The sequence below is a fragment of the Mirounga leonina genome, unplaced genomic scaffold, assembly GCF_011800145.1.
Source record: "Mirounga leonina isolate KUSES-001 unplaced genomic scaffold, KU_Mleo_1.0 Mir_150, whole genome shotgun sequence".
NCBI classification, from domain to species: Eukaryota; Metazoa; Chordata; class Mammalia; order Carnivora; family Phocidae; genus Mirounga; species Mirounga leonina.
The window spans coordinates 35,464,755-35,478,565 of NW_023270374.1; the positions used below are offsets into that span (position 1 = coordinate 35,464,755).

The 13,811-nt window shown below is 41.5% G+C and overlaps 1 protein-coding gene across 1 annotated transcript; it reads right to left on the reverse strand.

Moving 5' to 3' along the window:
* Nucleotides 1–11,974: 11,974 nt before the first annotated feature.
* LOC118011150 (transcription factor BTF3-like) lies at nt 11,975–12,721 on the reverse strand. The gene has a single exon (XM_035005706.1). The coding sequence runs from the start codon at nt 12,698–12,700 to the stop codon at nt 12,212–12,214; it is 489 nt and encodes a 162-aa protein (XP_034861597.1). The 5' UTR covers nt 12,701–12,721; the 3' UTR covers nt 11,975–12,211.
* Between the last annotated feature and the right edge of the window lie 1,090 nt (nt 12,722–13,811).

Below are 13,811 nucleotides of genomic sequence, written 5' to 3' on the forward strand. Positions count from 1 at the left end.
CAACCAGATCTTTTGGACTCCAAGTGGCTGGCTCTTATCTACTTCTGTAGGATGGGGAGGAGGGGCCATTTGCAAATAATGAGACGATTGGCTCAATAATGCAAATAATGAAACTTCTGCTGCAGAATGGTTTCCGTGGGCTGACCTCAGTAATTGATAGAGAGCCTATTCTAATTCTACAGAGTTTACTCACAAGGCCAATAGGATTATAAAAAACCCTGCCAACTTTTTTTCACCTGCTCCAGTAACCTACTGGCAGAGTAAACCAGCCTAAAACTAATGTAAAATGGCAATCACTTTACTATGCTTGGATACCATGGATTCCATGGGTCAGAATTTTGGACAGGGCACAGTGAAAATGGTTTGAATCTGTTCCATAAAGCCTCAGGCCTCAGCTGGGAAAACTCAAAACAGCTGAAGGTGACTCCATCTGAGGCTGGAATCATCCAGTGGCTTCTTCGCTCATGTGTCTGGGCTGGGATTACCAAAAGGCTGGGTTACCTGGGATTGTGGCCCAGACTGCCTACACTGTGGCCTCTCCATGTGCCTTGGGGTTCCTTACAACATGGCAGCCGCAGGCTAGTCAGACCTCATCCATGGCAGCTCAGAGCTCCAAGAGCTAGTGTTCCAGTAGAAACTTACAGTACAAAAGGTAGAAAATGCATGATGAATCAGTAACCACACAGCCCCCCTCTGTGACTTTATCTTCCTTTGGGTGACAAGTCTAATAAATTAGCCCTCTCTTCCGGATGTGATGGACTAACCAGCACCAAGTGATTCATGATCCTTTGCCTAATATAAGGGACTGTTACCATCGATCCTTTGCTCAGTCAACTGCAAAGAAAAGTCTCCTCACTGTGTATCCAGTTTCCATGGCTGCCCAATTACAATCCATTCTTTTAGAGCAGCTGGAGTGATTTTCCAAAATAATTCAGATGATTTCATGCCCCTACCTCCCAGCTGAAACTAGCCCATGACTTCCAATGCACTGAGAAGGCATCCCACATTGCAGGGCCCTGCACGATCTCGTTCCTGCCAAGCTCTTGGATTTTGCCTCTTAAGACTTTGACTTTCACTCTGCTCCAGCCACCCTGGTTTTTTACTGTTCTTGGCATTCATCAGGCTTGTTCCCGCCTTAGGGCCTTTGGACTTGCTTTAGCTTTTTTTTTTTTTTCTTTTTTTAAACAATGGCATTTTATTTTGTTGAAAAACCCGACTTTACAATCCCTGAGTAAATGATGAACAAATGCTTCATTTTCCTATTCCATAACTTTAAAAAATCGTTGGTAAATAAATATCCGTGAGTAGGTGAAGGGTAAGGCAAACTGGGGAGGGGTTCTGATGTTCAAGTTCCCGGCGTGTGACTCACTCCACAAGGATGAAAACAGCACCAGTGACAGTGAGCTGGTATGAGATGAGCATTGAATTTCATCCCTAAGCATTCAAGTCCGCCAGTGACAAATAACTCAGTTTTTGTTCATCACGGACAGTCAACTATACATATTTTACTGAAGGAATACTTTGATAGAGTCCTTATTTAAGTTATATTGTGCATCACAACTATAAAAATGGCCTGACTCATTCCATTTAACCATCATTTATAAAGTACAACTATATAATATTCTGCATTTTATCTCTGTTGAATATCCGTCTAGACCAAAATTACCCCCAGCTGCCTATTTCTACCACTTCTGAAAAGATCAAGATCTTCGAAAAAGGACTGTCTTCCACACAAAGATGACTATGTCAGGAGTTTAACCTTTTGTTTTTTCTTTTTTTTCCTCAACACTCAGCCCCCAAATGATCATATGGATAGATCTTACACATCATTCAGGTATCAGTTCAAATGTCACCTGCTCAGAGAAGCCTGTCCTTGGTTTCCCCCAGCCCCAACTTACAATTACACAACCTTGCTTTATTTCCTTTATAGCATTTATCCACATCGGCAATGATATTTTCTATTTACTAACTTATTTGCTTATTTTTTTTCACTAGAGAGTAGGCTCCGTGAGAACAGATATGTTCATCTGGCTTACCACTGTTCTGGTCATCTATTGGTGTGTCATGAACCACCCCAAAACTCAGCAGCTTAAAACAATTTACTATTATTTTTCATGGTCCTGTAGGTTAACTTGGATCAGCTGAGTGGTTCTTGCTTGGGTTCTTTATGAGGTAAGATGGTGACCGAGGCAGCCATCTGGGAAGGCTTGACTGGGACAGACGTCCACAGTGGCTCCTTGGCATCTGAGGCTGGCTGTTGGCTGAAAGCTTGGTGGGGGCTGTCCACTGGGGCCCCATATGTAGTTGCAAGTGGAGGATGGGTAGAACATATGAAAGGGGGGCCAACATGCTAATGTTTGGACCAGGCGAAATTGGTAGAAATGGCAAGTGGCCTTCTTGTAGGCCAAGATGCAGTAACACCTCTTGGTTACTGCTGGTACATTAAGGTGCACATTTGTTTGTCTTGTTTTGTGTAGATAAAGGCTATTGTTAAAGGGTATCTCAGAAGCCAAAGAGTCCTAAAAGAAAAGAAAAGAAAAAGAAAAAAGGGGAAAAAAGAAATTGGTGGGTACTGGTCGAGCATTTAAAGTTTGTTAGAGTGCTTACCACCTCAAGAAGAGTTCGTTGTAGAATAAGTTGGTCACAGAACGGGTTCGATTGACTAGGTTACCAGCTAACCTCAAGAAAATTTCTGGGCAACGAGGTACATTGTAAGACACACACAAACCCCAACCCCTCAGCATATCCCTTTTGGCTATTAGTTCAGCTCCCAGAGGCTTAGCTAATGGGATCCTTAAATTCTAGAGTCAAGCGTGACACTTTCCAGCACACCTGCTTATTTTATGTCTAAGAACCATACCCTGGAAGGTACAGACATCCAGCAAAAACAGCAAAATCTTACAAAGCTTGTTTGTGTCCTAAGGAACTTGGCTTGGCAGCCATCCGGTTCGGGCCCCAAAATAGAGCCGGCAAATATGTGAGTTGCACCCCATTTGCAGCTAGATACGGCTGGGCAGAAATGTGGGTTTGCTCCATTTGGGGCCAGCGTCCTACCAAACTGCTGCCTGCCCTCCGGGGAATTACAACCCAGAAATACAATGGCCAATATGGAGAATGTCCCAATTAGGTAAGATCATTTAAGAAGTGCCCTTGAAAGCAAGGGTGTCCAATTTAAAATGGGAACCCTATTTTAACTGGCAAGCAGAAGCCTCCAAAAACTTTCAAAATTCCAAAGGAGCTTCATGAAGAGATACTTGCAAAAGGCTAATAAAGAATTAAAGATGGAAGAGGTACTTAAGACAAAAGCCTGTAAGACTGATGTAACTCCCTGCCTCCTTTGAATGCTGTCCTCCTTTGAATGCTCGTTCTACCAATCCTCTCTCTGAATGGGTTTTCTGTTCTGAAACGACTACTCCCCCTGAACAAAAGTCCACCAAGTTAATGGACTTACGAACACCACACCCCATATCTACCTGTAGAGTTGTCAGAACTGAGGGATTCTCTGGTAAATCGCTACGTTATTCCCTTAAACAGCCAAGGGGAAGCTTGTAAACACTGGTGCCTGCTGGAGGCAGGGAGATCCTGGGAAAACCGTCAGGAGCCAGCAAAGGGTGAAAATTTTTACCCGAATCATCTCTTCTGAATCTCTGTCTGTAGGGCCCGGTCGAGAGAGGAAAACAAAATTTCACGTTGTCCTTTCCTTTCCAAATCCCAACCCACTGGTTATTGATCCTTTTTCTCCCAGAGATAGCTACTCTCTTCTAGCATTGTATCCTTGTCACTGGGCTGGGCTTTCTGCCCGCCTGGGCAGGCAGGTGGTTGGCTCTTTCTTTTGGCTCTCACTGGGAGTGACTGGATTTTGGAAAGGTAATATTCTTTGCCCCCTCTTTGGGGACCAAGGGGAGTTATTCAACACTGCCAGAGAAACTCAAAATGACAACTACGTACTCCAATGGAAAGAAGCAAGTTGAGGATAAGGGAGTTGGAAAGGTGGATCTACCTTGTGAGGACATTGCAGTTACAAAGCAATTCTTTGAGGAATTGAAAGCCATTTTCCCACATTTTACAAATCTTTACAAAACTGGAAATGCAGCGCTGGAGGCAAGTTTAAAGTTTTCCTCTTCCTTTACCAATCCCTAAGCTTTCCCTATTTATGTTAAACAGCTTGTAAATTACTGGCTTTAGAAAACCGACATCCTTCTTAGAAACACTGCATTCTTTCTCTGTCCCTTAAAGTTACACATCTTATTATGCCTTTGAAATGTGAACACAGCCCACAATCAGCTGAGACTGAGGAGAAGAAAGGGCGGGGGAGGCCTTTTTAAAACACAAACTTCTAAAAAACTCTTCTACAGCTTCTTTAAGATTAATTCCAGGGATAAATACAAATTTCAAAAATCTTCTAAACGAAATCTTAGTAACTCTAAGGTCTTTACATCTGTGTGTGTCGTAAATGTGAGATACTGTTTTACTTCTGGGTGGTACTACTAATATTAATTTGTAGAAGAGCCCTATTTAGTAGGTTTGAAAGTAAGCACTTGTAAGGATTGGGCCTTCTAAAACTCTCAGAAAGATAGAAACTAACCCCCAGTTTTTTTCAAGTTCACCTAATCTGGGAAAACATCCGATTGTTTGTTTACTGAAAATAGACATGTCTTAGGGCACCTGGGTGGCTCAGTCCGTGGAGCCTGCAACTCTTGTTCTCTGGGTCCTGAGTCAGAGCCCCACACTGGGTGTAGAGATTATTAAAAAAATAAATAAATTTACGGGGCACCTGGGTGGCTCAGATGGTTAAGCATCTGCCTTCGTCCTGGGATTGAGCCCCACCACGTCTCGGGCTCCTGGCTCAGTGGGGAGCCTGCTTCTCCCTCTCCCTCTGCCTCTCCCCCTGCTCATGCTCTCTCTCTGTATCTCTCTGTCCCAAATGAATAAATAAAATCTTAAAAATAAATAAATAAATAAACTTAAAAAAATAGACATGTCTTCAGAATTATCAGTATTAAAATTAAGACTTTTATTCTGCCTGGATTTACTTCAGTTAAATAAGTTGATATGATCTCTGTTACAAAAGAAGATTCTTTAAAAAATAGCTTGGAAGAATCACTGACTTTGATGTCTTACAAAGTTTTTATGGATAATCTAAGCATAATTGTTAATAACAAGTAAATTAAACAGGTGTAAATAAGATAAAACGATTTTTAGCTAAACTTTAAATTGTCTCCCAAATCTTTTTGGTAACCTAACACCTTAAAGTTTTGCTGAGTTAAGTTAAGTGATAAGTTAAATTCATTCTTTAATGATCATTTCCAAATAAGATAAAATACTGCAACAGTAATTACTGAGTTAGGTTAAGTGATAAGTTAAATTCATTAAAGATCTAGATCATTTCCAAATAAAATAAAATACTGCAACATTAATTACTGAACGTACTGAATTTTGGCTTCCTTATTACAGAGAAACTAAAGATAAATTTGGGTCTGTTAGTAAACACATTTTTGTTTGTTTGTTTGTTTTTTAATTTTATTATGTTATGTTAGTCACCATACAACACATCATTAGTTTTTGATGTAGTGATCCACGATCCATTGTACTGCTCCATGCAGTACGTGCCCTCCTTAATACCCATCACCGGGCTAACCAATCCCCCCTCCCCCCTCCCCTCTAAAACCCTGTTTGTTTCTCAGGTCCATAGTCTCTCATGGTTCATCTCTCCCTCCAATTCCCCGCCCCCCCCATTTTCCCTTCCTTCTCCTAATGTCCTCCATGTTATTCCTTATGTTCCACAAATAAGTGAAACCCTATGATAATTGACTTTCTCTGCTTGACTTATTTCACTTAGCATAATCTCCTCCAGTCCCATCCATGTTGATGTAAAAGTTGGGTATTCATCTTTTTTGATGGCTGAGGAATATTCCATTGTATATACGGACCACATCTTCTTTGTGCATTCATCTGTTGAAGGGCATCTCGGCTCTTTCCACAGTTTGGCTATTGCAGACATTGCTGCTATGAACATTGGGGTGCATATGGCCCTTCTTTTCACTACATCTGTGTCTTTGGGGTAAATACCCAGGAGTGCAACTGCTGGGTCATAGGGTAGTTCTATTTTTAAATTTTTGAGGAACATCCACACTGTTTTCCTTTTTTTTTTTTATTCTTATGTTAATCCTCATACATTACATCATTAGTTTTAGATGAAGTGTTCCATGATTCATTGTTTGTGCATAACACCCAGTGTTCCATGCAGAACGTGCCCTCCTCAACACCCACCACCAGGCTAACCCATCCTCCCACCCCCCTCCCCTCTAGAACCCTGTTTGTTTTTCAGAGTCCATCGTCTCTCATGGTTCGTCTACCCCTCCGATTTCCCCCGCTTCATTCTTCCCCTCCCGCTACCTTCTTCTTCTTTTTTTCCACACTGTTTTCCAAAGTGGCTGTACCAACTTGCATTCCCACCAACAGTGTAAGAGGGTTCCCCTTTCTCCACAACCTCTCCAACATTTGTTGTTTCTTTCCCTGTCCATTTTTGCCATTCTAACTGGTGTAAGGTGGTATCTCAGTGTGGTTTTGATTTGGAGTTCCCTGATGGCTAATGATGATGAACAATTTTTTCATGTGTCTGTTAGCCATTTGTATGTCTTCTTCAGAGAAGTGTCTTTTCATATCTTCTGCCCACTTTTTGACTTGATTATTTGTTTTTTGGGTGTTGAGTTTGAGAAGTTCTTTATAGATCTTGGATACCAGCCCTTTATCTGTAGTGTCATTTGCAAATATCTCCTCCCATTCTGTGGGTTGCCTCTTTGTTTTGTTGACTGTTTCCTTTGCTGTGCAGAAGCTTTTTATCTTGATGAAGTCCCAAAAGTTCATTTTTGCTTTTGTTTCACTAGCTTTTGGAGATGTATCTTGAAAGAAGTTGCTATGGCCGATGTCAAAGAGGTTACTGCCTATGTTCTCCTCTAGGATTTGGATGGATTCCTGTCTCACATTGAGGTCTTTCATTCACTTTGAGTTTATCTTTGTGAATGGTGTTAGAGAATGGTCGAGTTTCATTCTTCTGCATGTGGCTGTCCAATTTTCCCAGCACCATTTATTGAAGAGACTGTCTTTTTTCCATTGCATGTTTTTTCCTGCCTTGTCAAAGATTATTTGACCATAGAGTTGAGGGTCCATATCTGGGTTCTCTATTCTGTTCCATTGGTCTGTGTGTCTGTTTCTGTGCCAGTACCATGCTGTCTTGGTGATCACAGCTTTGTAATATAGCTTGAAATCGGGCAACGTGATGCCCCCAGCTTTGTTTTTCTTTTTCAACATTTCCTTGGCGATTCGGGTCTTCTCTGATTCCATACAAATTTTAGGATTGTTTGTTCCAGCACTTTGAAAAATGTCATTGGAATTTTGATCGGGATGGCATTGAAGGTATAGATTGCTCTGGGTAGCATAGACATTTTAACAATGTTTATTCTTCCGATCCATGAGCATGGGATGTTTTTCCATCTTTTTGTGTCTTCTTCAATTTCTTTCATGAGTGTTTTGTAGTTCCTAGAGTATAGATCCTTTACCTCTTTGGTTAGGTTTATTCCAAGGTATCTTATGGTTTTTGGTGCTATTGTAAATGGAATCGTTTTTCTAATTTCTCTTTCTACAGTTGCATTGTTAGTGTATAAGAAAGCAACTGATTTCTGTGCATTGATTTTGTATCCTGCCACATTACTGAATTGCTGGATGAGTTCTAGTAATTTGGGGGTGGAGTCTTTTGGGTTTTCCACATAAAGTATCATGTCGTCTGTGAAAAGAGAGAGTTTGACTTCTTTGCCAATTTGAATACCTTTTATTTCTTTTTGTTGTCTGATTGCTGTTGCTAGGACTTCTAGTACTATGTTGAACAACAGTGGTGAGAGTGGGCGCCCTTGACGTGTTCCTGATCTTAAGGGAAAGGCTCTCAGCTTTTCTCCATTGAGGATGATATTCGCTGTGGGTTTTTCATAGATGGATTTTATGAGCTTGAGGAATGTTCCCTCTATCCCTATACTCTGGAGAGTTTTAATCAGGAAAGGATGTTGTATTTTGTCAAATGCTTTTTCTGCATCAATTGAGAGGACCATATGGTTCTTCTCCCTCCTCTTATTAATGTGTTCTATCACATTGATTGATTTGCGAATGTTGAACCACCCTTGCATCCCGGGGATAAATCCCACTTGGTCGTGGTGGATGATCCTTTTAATGTATTGTTGGATCCTATTAGCTAGGATTTTGTTGAGGATTTTGGAATCCATATTCATCAGGGATATCGGTCTGAAATTCTCCTTTTTGATGGGGTCTTTGCCTGGTTTGGGGATTAAGGTAATGCTGGCCTCATAGAATGAGTTTGGAAGTTTTCCTTCTGTTTCTATTTTTTGAAATGGCTTCAGTGGAATAGGTATTATTTCTTCTTTGAATGTTTGGTAGAATTCCCCAGGGAATCCATCAGGCCCTGGACTCTTGTTTTTTGGGAGGTTTTTGATCACTGCTTCAATCTCGTTACTGGTTATTGGCCTATTCAGGTTGTCAATTTCTTCCTGTTTCAGTCTTGGCAGCTTATAGGTTTCCAGGAAGGCCTCCATTTCATCCAGATTGCTCAGTTTATTGGCATATAGTTGTTGATAATAATTTCTAATAATTGTTTCTATTTCCTTGGTGTTAGTCGTGATCTTTCCGCTTTCATTCATAATTGTATTAATGTGGGTCCTTTCTCTTTTCTTTTGGATAAGTCTGGCCAGTGGTTTATCAATCTTATTAATTCTTTCAAAGAACCCCCAACTTCTAGTTTCATTGATCTGATCTACTGTGTTTCTGGTTTCTAATTCATTGATTTCTGCTCTAATTTTAATTATTTCTCTTCTAATGCATGGCTTAGGCATCATTTGTTGCTTTTTCTCTAGTTCTTTAAGGTGTAGAGTTAGTTGGTGAATTCGGGATTTTTCTATTTTTTTGAGTGAGGCTTGGATGGCTATGTATTTCCCCCTTAGGACCGCCTTTGCAGTATCCCATAGGTTTTGGACCGATGTGTTTTCATTCTCATTGATTTCCATGAATTGTTTAAGTTCTTCTTTGATTTCCTGGTTGACCCAAACATTCTTGAGCAGAGTGGTCTTTAGCTTCCAAGTGTTTGAATTTCTGCCAAGTTTTTTCTTGTGATTGAGTTCCAGTTTTAGAGCATTGTGGTCTGAGAATATGCAGGGAATAATCTCAATCTTTTGGTATCGGTTGAGATCTGATTTGTGACCCAGTATATGGTCTATTCTGGAGAAAGTTCCATGTGCATTCGAGAAGAATGAGTATTCTGTTGTTTTAGGGTGGAATGTTCTGTAAATATCTATGAGGTCCATCTGGTCCAATGTATCATTCAAAACTCTTGTTTCCTTGTTGATTTTCTGCTTAGATGATCTGTCCATTGCTGAGAGTGGAGTATTGAGGTCTCCTACAATTAACGTATTGTTATCAATATGACTCTTTATTTTGGTTAACAGTTGGCTTATATAGATGACTGCTCCCATGTTGGGGGCATAGATATTTACAATTGTTAGATCTTCTTGTTGGATAGACCCTTTAAGAATGATAGTGTCCTTCTGTGTCTCTTATTACAGACTTCAGTTTAAAATCTAATTTGTCTGATATAAGAATTGCTACCCCAGCTTTCTTTTGAGGTCCGCTGGCATGGAAGATGGATCTCCATCCCTTCACTTTCAGTCTGGATGTATCTTTAGGTTCAAAATGAGTCTCTTGTAGACAGCATATGGATGGGTCCTGTCTTTTTATCCAATCTGCAACCCTGTGCCATTTTATGGGAGCGTTTAGGCCATTCACGTTGAGAGTGATTATTGAAAGATATGAATTAATTGTCATCATGTTGCCTGTGAAGACGTTGTTTTTATAGATTGTCCCTGTAAATTTCTGTTGTAGATCACTCTTGGGGTCTTTCTCCTTTTATAGAACCCCCCTTAATATTTCTTGCAGGGCTGGCTTAGTGGTCACATATTCTTTCAGCTTCTGCCGGTCATGGAAGCTCTGCATCTCTCCATCCATTCTAAATGAAAGCCTTGCTGGATAAAGTATTCTTGGCTGCATGTTCTTCTCATTTAGTACCCTGAATATGTCTTGCTAGGCCTTTCTGGCTTGCCAGGTCTCTGTGGATAGGTCTGACGTTATTCTGATGTTCCTCCCTCTGTACATAAGGAAACTCTTCCCCCTGACTGCCCTTAAGATGGTTTCCTTGGTCTAAGATTTGCAAGTTCTACTATTACATGCCGGGGTGTTGGCCTGTTTTCCTTGATCTTAGGAGGGGTCCTCTCTGCCTCTAGGACTCGAATGTTTGTTTCATTCCCCAGATTAGGGAAGTTCTCAGCCACGATTTGCTCAAATACATCTAGTCCTCTCTCTCTCTCCACTCCCTCCAGGATTCCAATTATTCTGACATTGGACACTTCATGGTGTCACTTATTTCTCTGATTCTATTTTCATGGATTCTGAATTGTTTTTCCCTGGCCTCTTCTTTTCCCATTTTATCTATTATATTGTCTTCCAGGTCGCTTATTCTCTCTTCTGTCTCAGTTACCCTAGCTGTTAGATTATCTAGATTGGATTGAATCTCATTGATAGCATTTTTAAGTTCTGCCAATTCACCTTTTATTTCTGCCCTTAGAGACTCTATGTTGCCATTAATTGATTTCTCCATTCTAGCCATTGTCTTCACAATTGCTAGCCTGAATTCCATCTCCGACATCTTGGTTATATCTGCATCCATTTGTAAATCTGCAGCATAAGTCATAATCTCTGAGTCTTTTCTGTTTTGGGGGCTCCTCCTCCTAGTCATTCTGTTGATGGGTGTTTGAGGGAATGTATAGAGTCCAAATTATTGACCAGAACCCAAGCAAGATGCACCTGTTTTCTTGGGACCTTAGGGTTGCTGGCCTCTTGTTTTCCCAGCCTGTCTTCTGGGGGAGGGGCCTGCCGCGCTGTTACTCAGGCAACCCTGTTTGGGCGGAGTTGCCCTGCACCCCTGTGGTGGGGGATGGGCTCAGTGGGAATCAGTCTTTGGGGCTTTTGTTCTCTGGCGCCTTTCCCTGGCGGTTTTCTGCGTCTCTTCCGCGAGTAAGAGCAGAATAGACCATTTCCAACCCTCTGCCTCAGAGCAGAGAGACTGCAGTCTGTTCTTCAGTGAGCTCTCCAGGCCACACCATCTCCGTTTCTGTCCATGCTGCTATAAACTGCAGCATCCTGGGTTGTGCGCCCCTCCGCAGCGCTCCCAGTCCTGCCTCCAGGTCGGAGCACATCTCTGCCCTTTGTGCTTCTAAAACCGCCAGCCGCTCCCAGTTTGCGTGCCTGCAACCCCGCCGGTCTGGTTTTCCACCCCGGGGTCTGCCCTAAAGTCCTTTCCCCGCCACTACCGGTCTGCAAGTCTGTGCCCGTCCCCAGCGCGCGAGGCTGTCACTCACCGGTGGTGTAGAATCCCCACGGCCAGGCACCCTCCTGTCTCCATTTATCCTCCAATATCTGCCCACAGGATCATGGCTCTCCGCTTCGTACCTCAAAACCAACTGCCTGCGATATTCTGTTTATAGAGAGATCCAGATCTTCTTACATCTCAGGCTGGTTTCGTGGGTGCTCAGAGTGGTCTGGTAGATATCCAGCTCAATTCCGGGGACCAGCTGAAATAGGGTCCCCTACTCCTCCACCATCTTTCCCCCCTCCAGTAAACATGTTTTATTAAAAGACTATACTATACTGTGGTGAAAAAAAATTATGAAATACACTTATCAATTTGCTAATCTTGAATGCTGGTGTAACAGGTCACAATTGCTTACTTATTAGCTTTCAGTAGAAATTAAGGTTTCTAAGAGTTAAAAATTCTAATAAAGGAAACAACAGTGCAAGAAAGTAAGATGTGTGTTTTTGGTAAAAAGAAAAAATATGAGGAATAGAAATACATTTTTTTTTATTAACCTTGTTTCAAACTTTATTCCCAGGCTTCTTCAGCTTAACTAGCTGCAAAGAATGAATTGTGTATAAGCAAAAACTGAAAAGAGCTGCAGTGTCCAAGGGGCTTGGGCTTAAAAATATTAGAGATCTAGATTTTATCAGATCCACGAACAAAATTTTAAAAAGCAGTCATAATATAAAATAGCAGCTCCCAGTAACTTCTTCAAGTTTTATGTTCTTCAGAAGTTGACTCAATTCAGTTTGCTTCATTCTTGGAAGCTTCATCAAAATTCTCCACAAGATCTGGAACTTCATCATCATCATCCTCTCCGGTAGCAAGTGGTGCTTTTCCATCCACAGATTGTTTGGGCAGAGCTTCAGCCAGTCTTCTTAAACTAGTCAGACTGTCTGCACCAAGTTGGTTTAAGATACTGGGTAGCATTTCTGTCAGCTGCTTTGTCTCAGCATGGCCTGTAATGGTGAAAGTGTTCGCTGCCAGTGATGCCTGAACTTTGGGGTTGTTAAAGTGGATCACTGTTCCTTGGTTTGTGAACATATTCACTTCTTCAATACCAGAGATATTGTTTACCCCTAACTTCTTTAAGGAGAACTGAAGTTTTTTATCATCTGCTGTAGCCGTTCTATGAACCACCTTCTTCTTTCGGCGAGCAGTTCCTTTCCCACCAATGCACACTTGTGCTTGCAGTTTGGCGAGTTTCTCCTGGTTCATGATAGTTTCTTTCATCTGAGGCTCCTGTCCTCGGGTTCCACCCTAGAAATACATTTTTATTGAGGGAAAAGAAAGTAATTTTGTCCCAAAGTGAGGGTGGTTGGTTATTTATTTATTTATTTATTTAGAAAGTGAGAGAGGGAGAGAGAGTGAGAGAGAGGGAAGGAGAGGCAGAGAGGGAGAGAGAGAATCTTAGGCAGGCTCCACACCCAGTGCAGAGCTCGATCTCATGACCGTGTGATCCTGACCTGAGCGGAGATCAAGAGTCAGACTCTCAACTATCTGAGCCACCCAGGCGCCACAGGCGTGGTTATTTAAAGAGGGAAAACTGAGGACAACATTTGAGTGTGAAAAAGAAAGATGTAGAAGTTTCATGAAAAAAAAATCTTGGGGAAGGAATTTTTTTTTAAGTATTTTAGAGAGAGAGAGAGAACTCGCACAAGCAGGGGGAGATGCAAAGAGAATCCTCAAGCAGACTCCCCACTGAGCACGGAGCCCAACGCAGGGCTCTATCCCAGGACGCTGAGATCATGACTTGAGCAGAAATCCAGTCAGCCACTTAAACTACTGAGCCACCCAGGTGCCCCCTTTGGGAAGGAATCGAGTTGGCCACTTAAACTACTGAGCCACTCAGGTGCCCCCTTTGGGAAGGAATTTTATGTGTGGTCAGGACCGACTAAGACTGGAATGAATAAGGTGCAGTTTTTGCTGGTTTTTTGTTTGTTTTTTTTTTAATTTATTCTTTTACTTTACTTACTAGTGAATTGTTTATTTGTATCTTTTGCACAATTTCTTTTGGAATGAGTAAGTTTTAAGATCAAGAGTAAGTTGGCGCAACATTAGAATTTGGTTTTCTCTCTGCTTAAAGGACAAAGTTGTTTTTTTGGTTTTTTTTTTAAGACTTTTGGTCTGCTTAACTTTTTGACCTCGAACATTCCAAAAGATTGGCTAAACTAACTAGGCGGATTTGACATGTCCAATTGCATGGGAAGCATTGTCAAATAAGAAGTAATACTAAACTTTCTCGATGTTGTATTTGTAAGATCATGGCACATGGGGGTAAAATCCATTCTATTTCTATAGTAATGACCCCTCATTGCCGGACCTTTGCCATCCTGATGTCCTG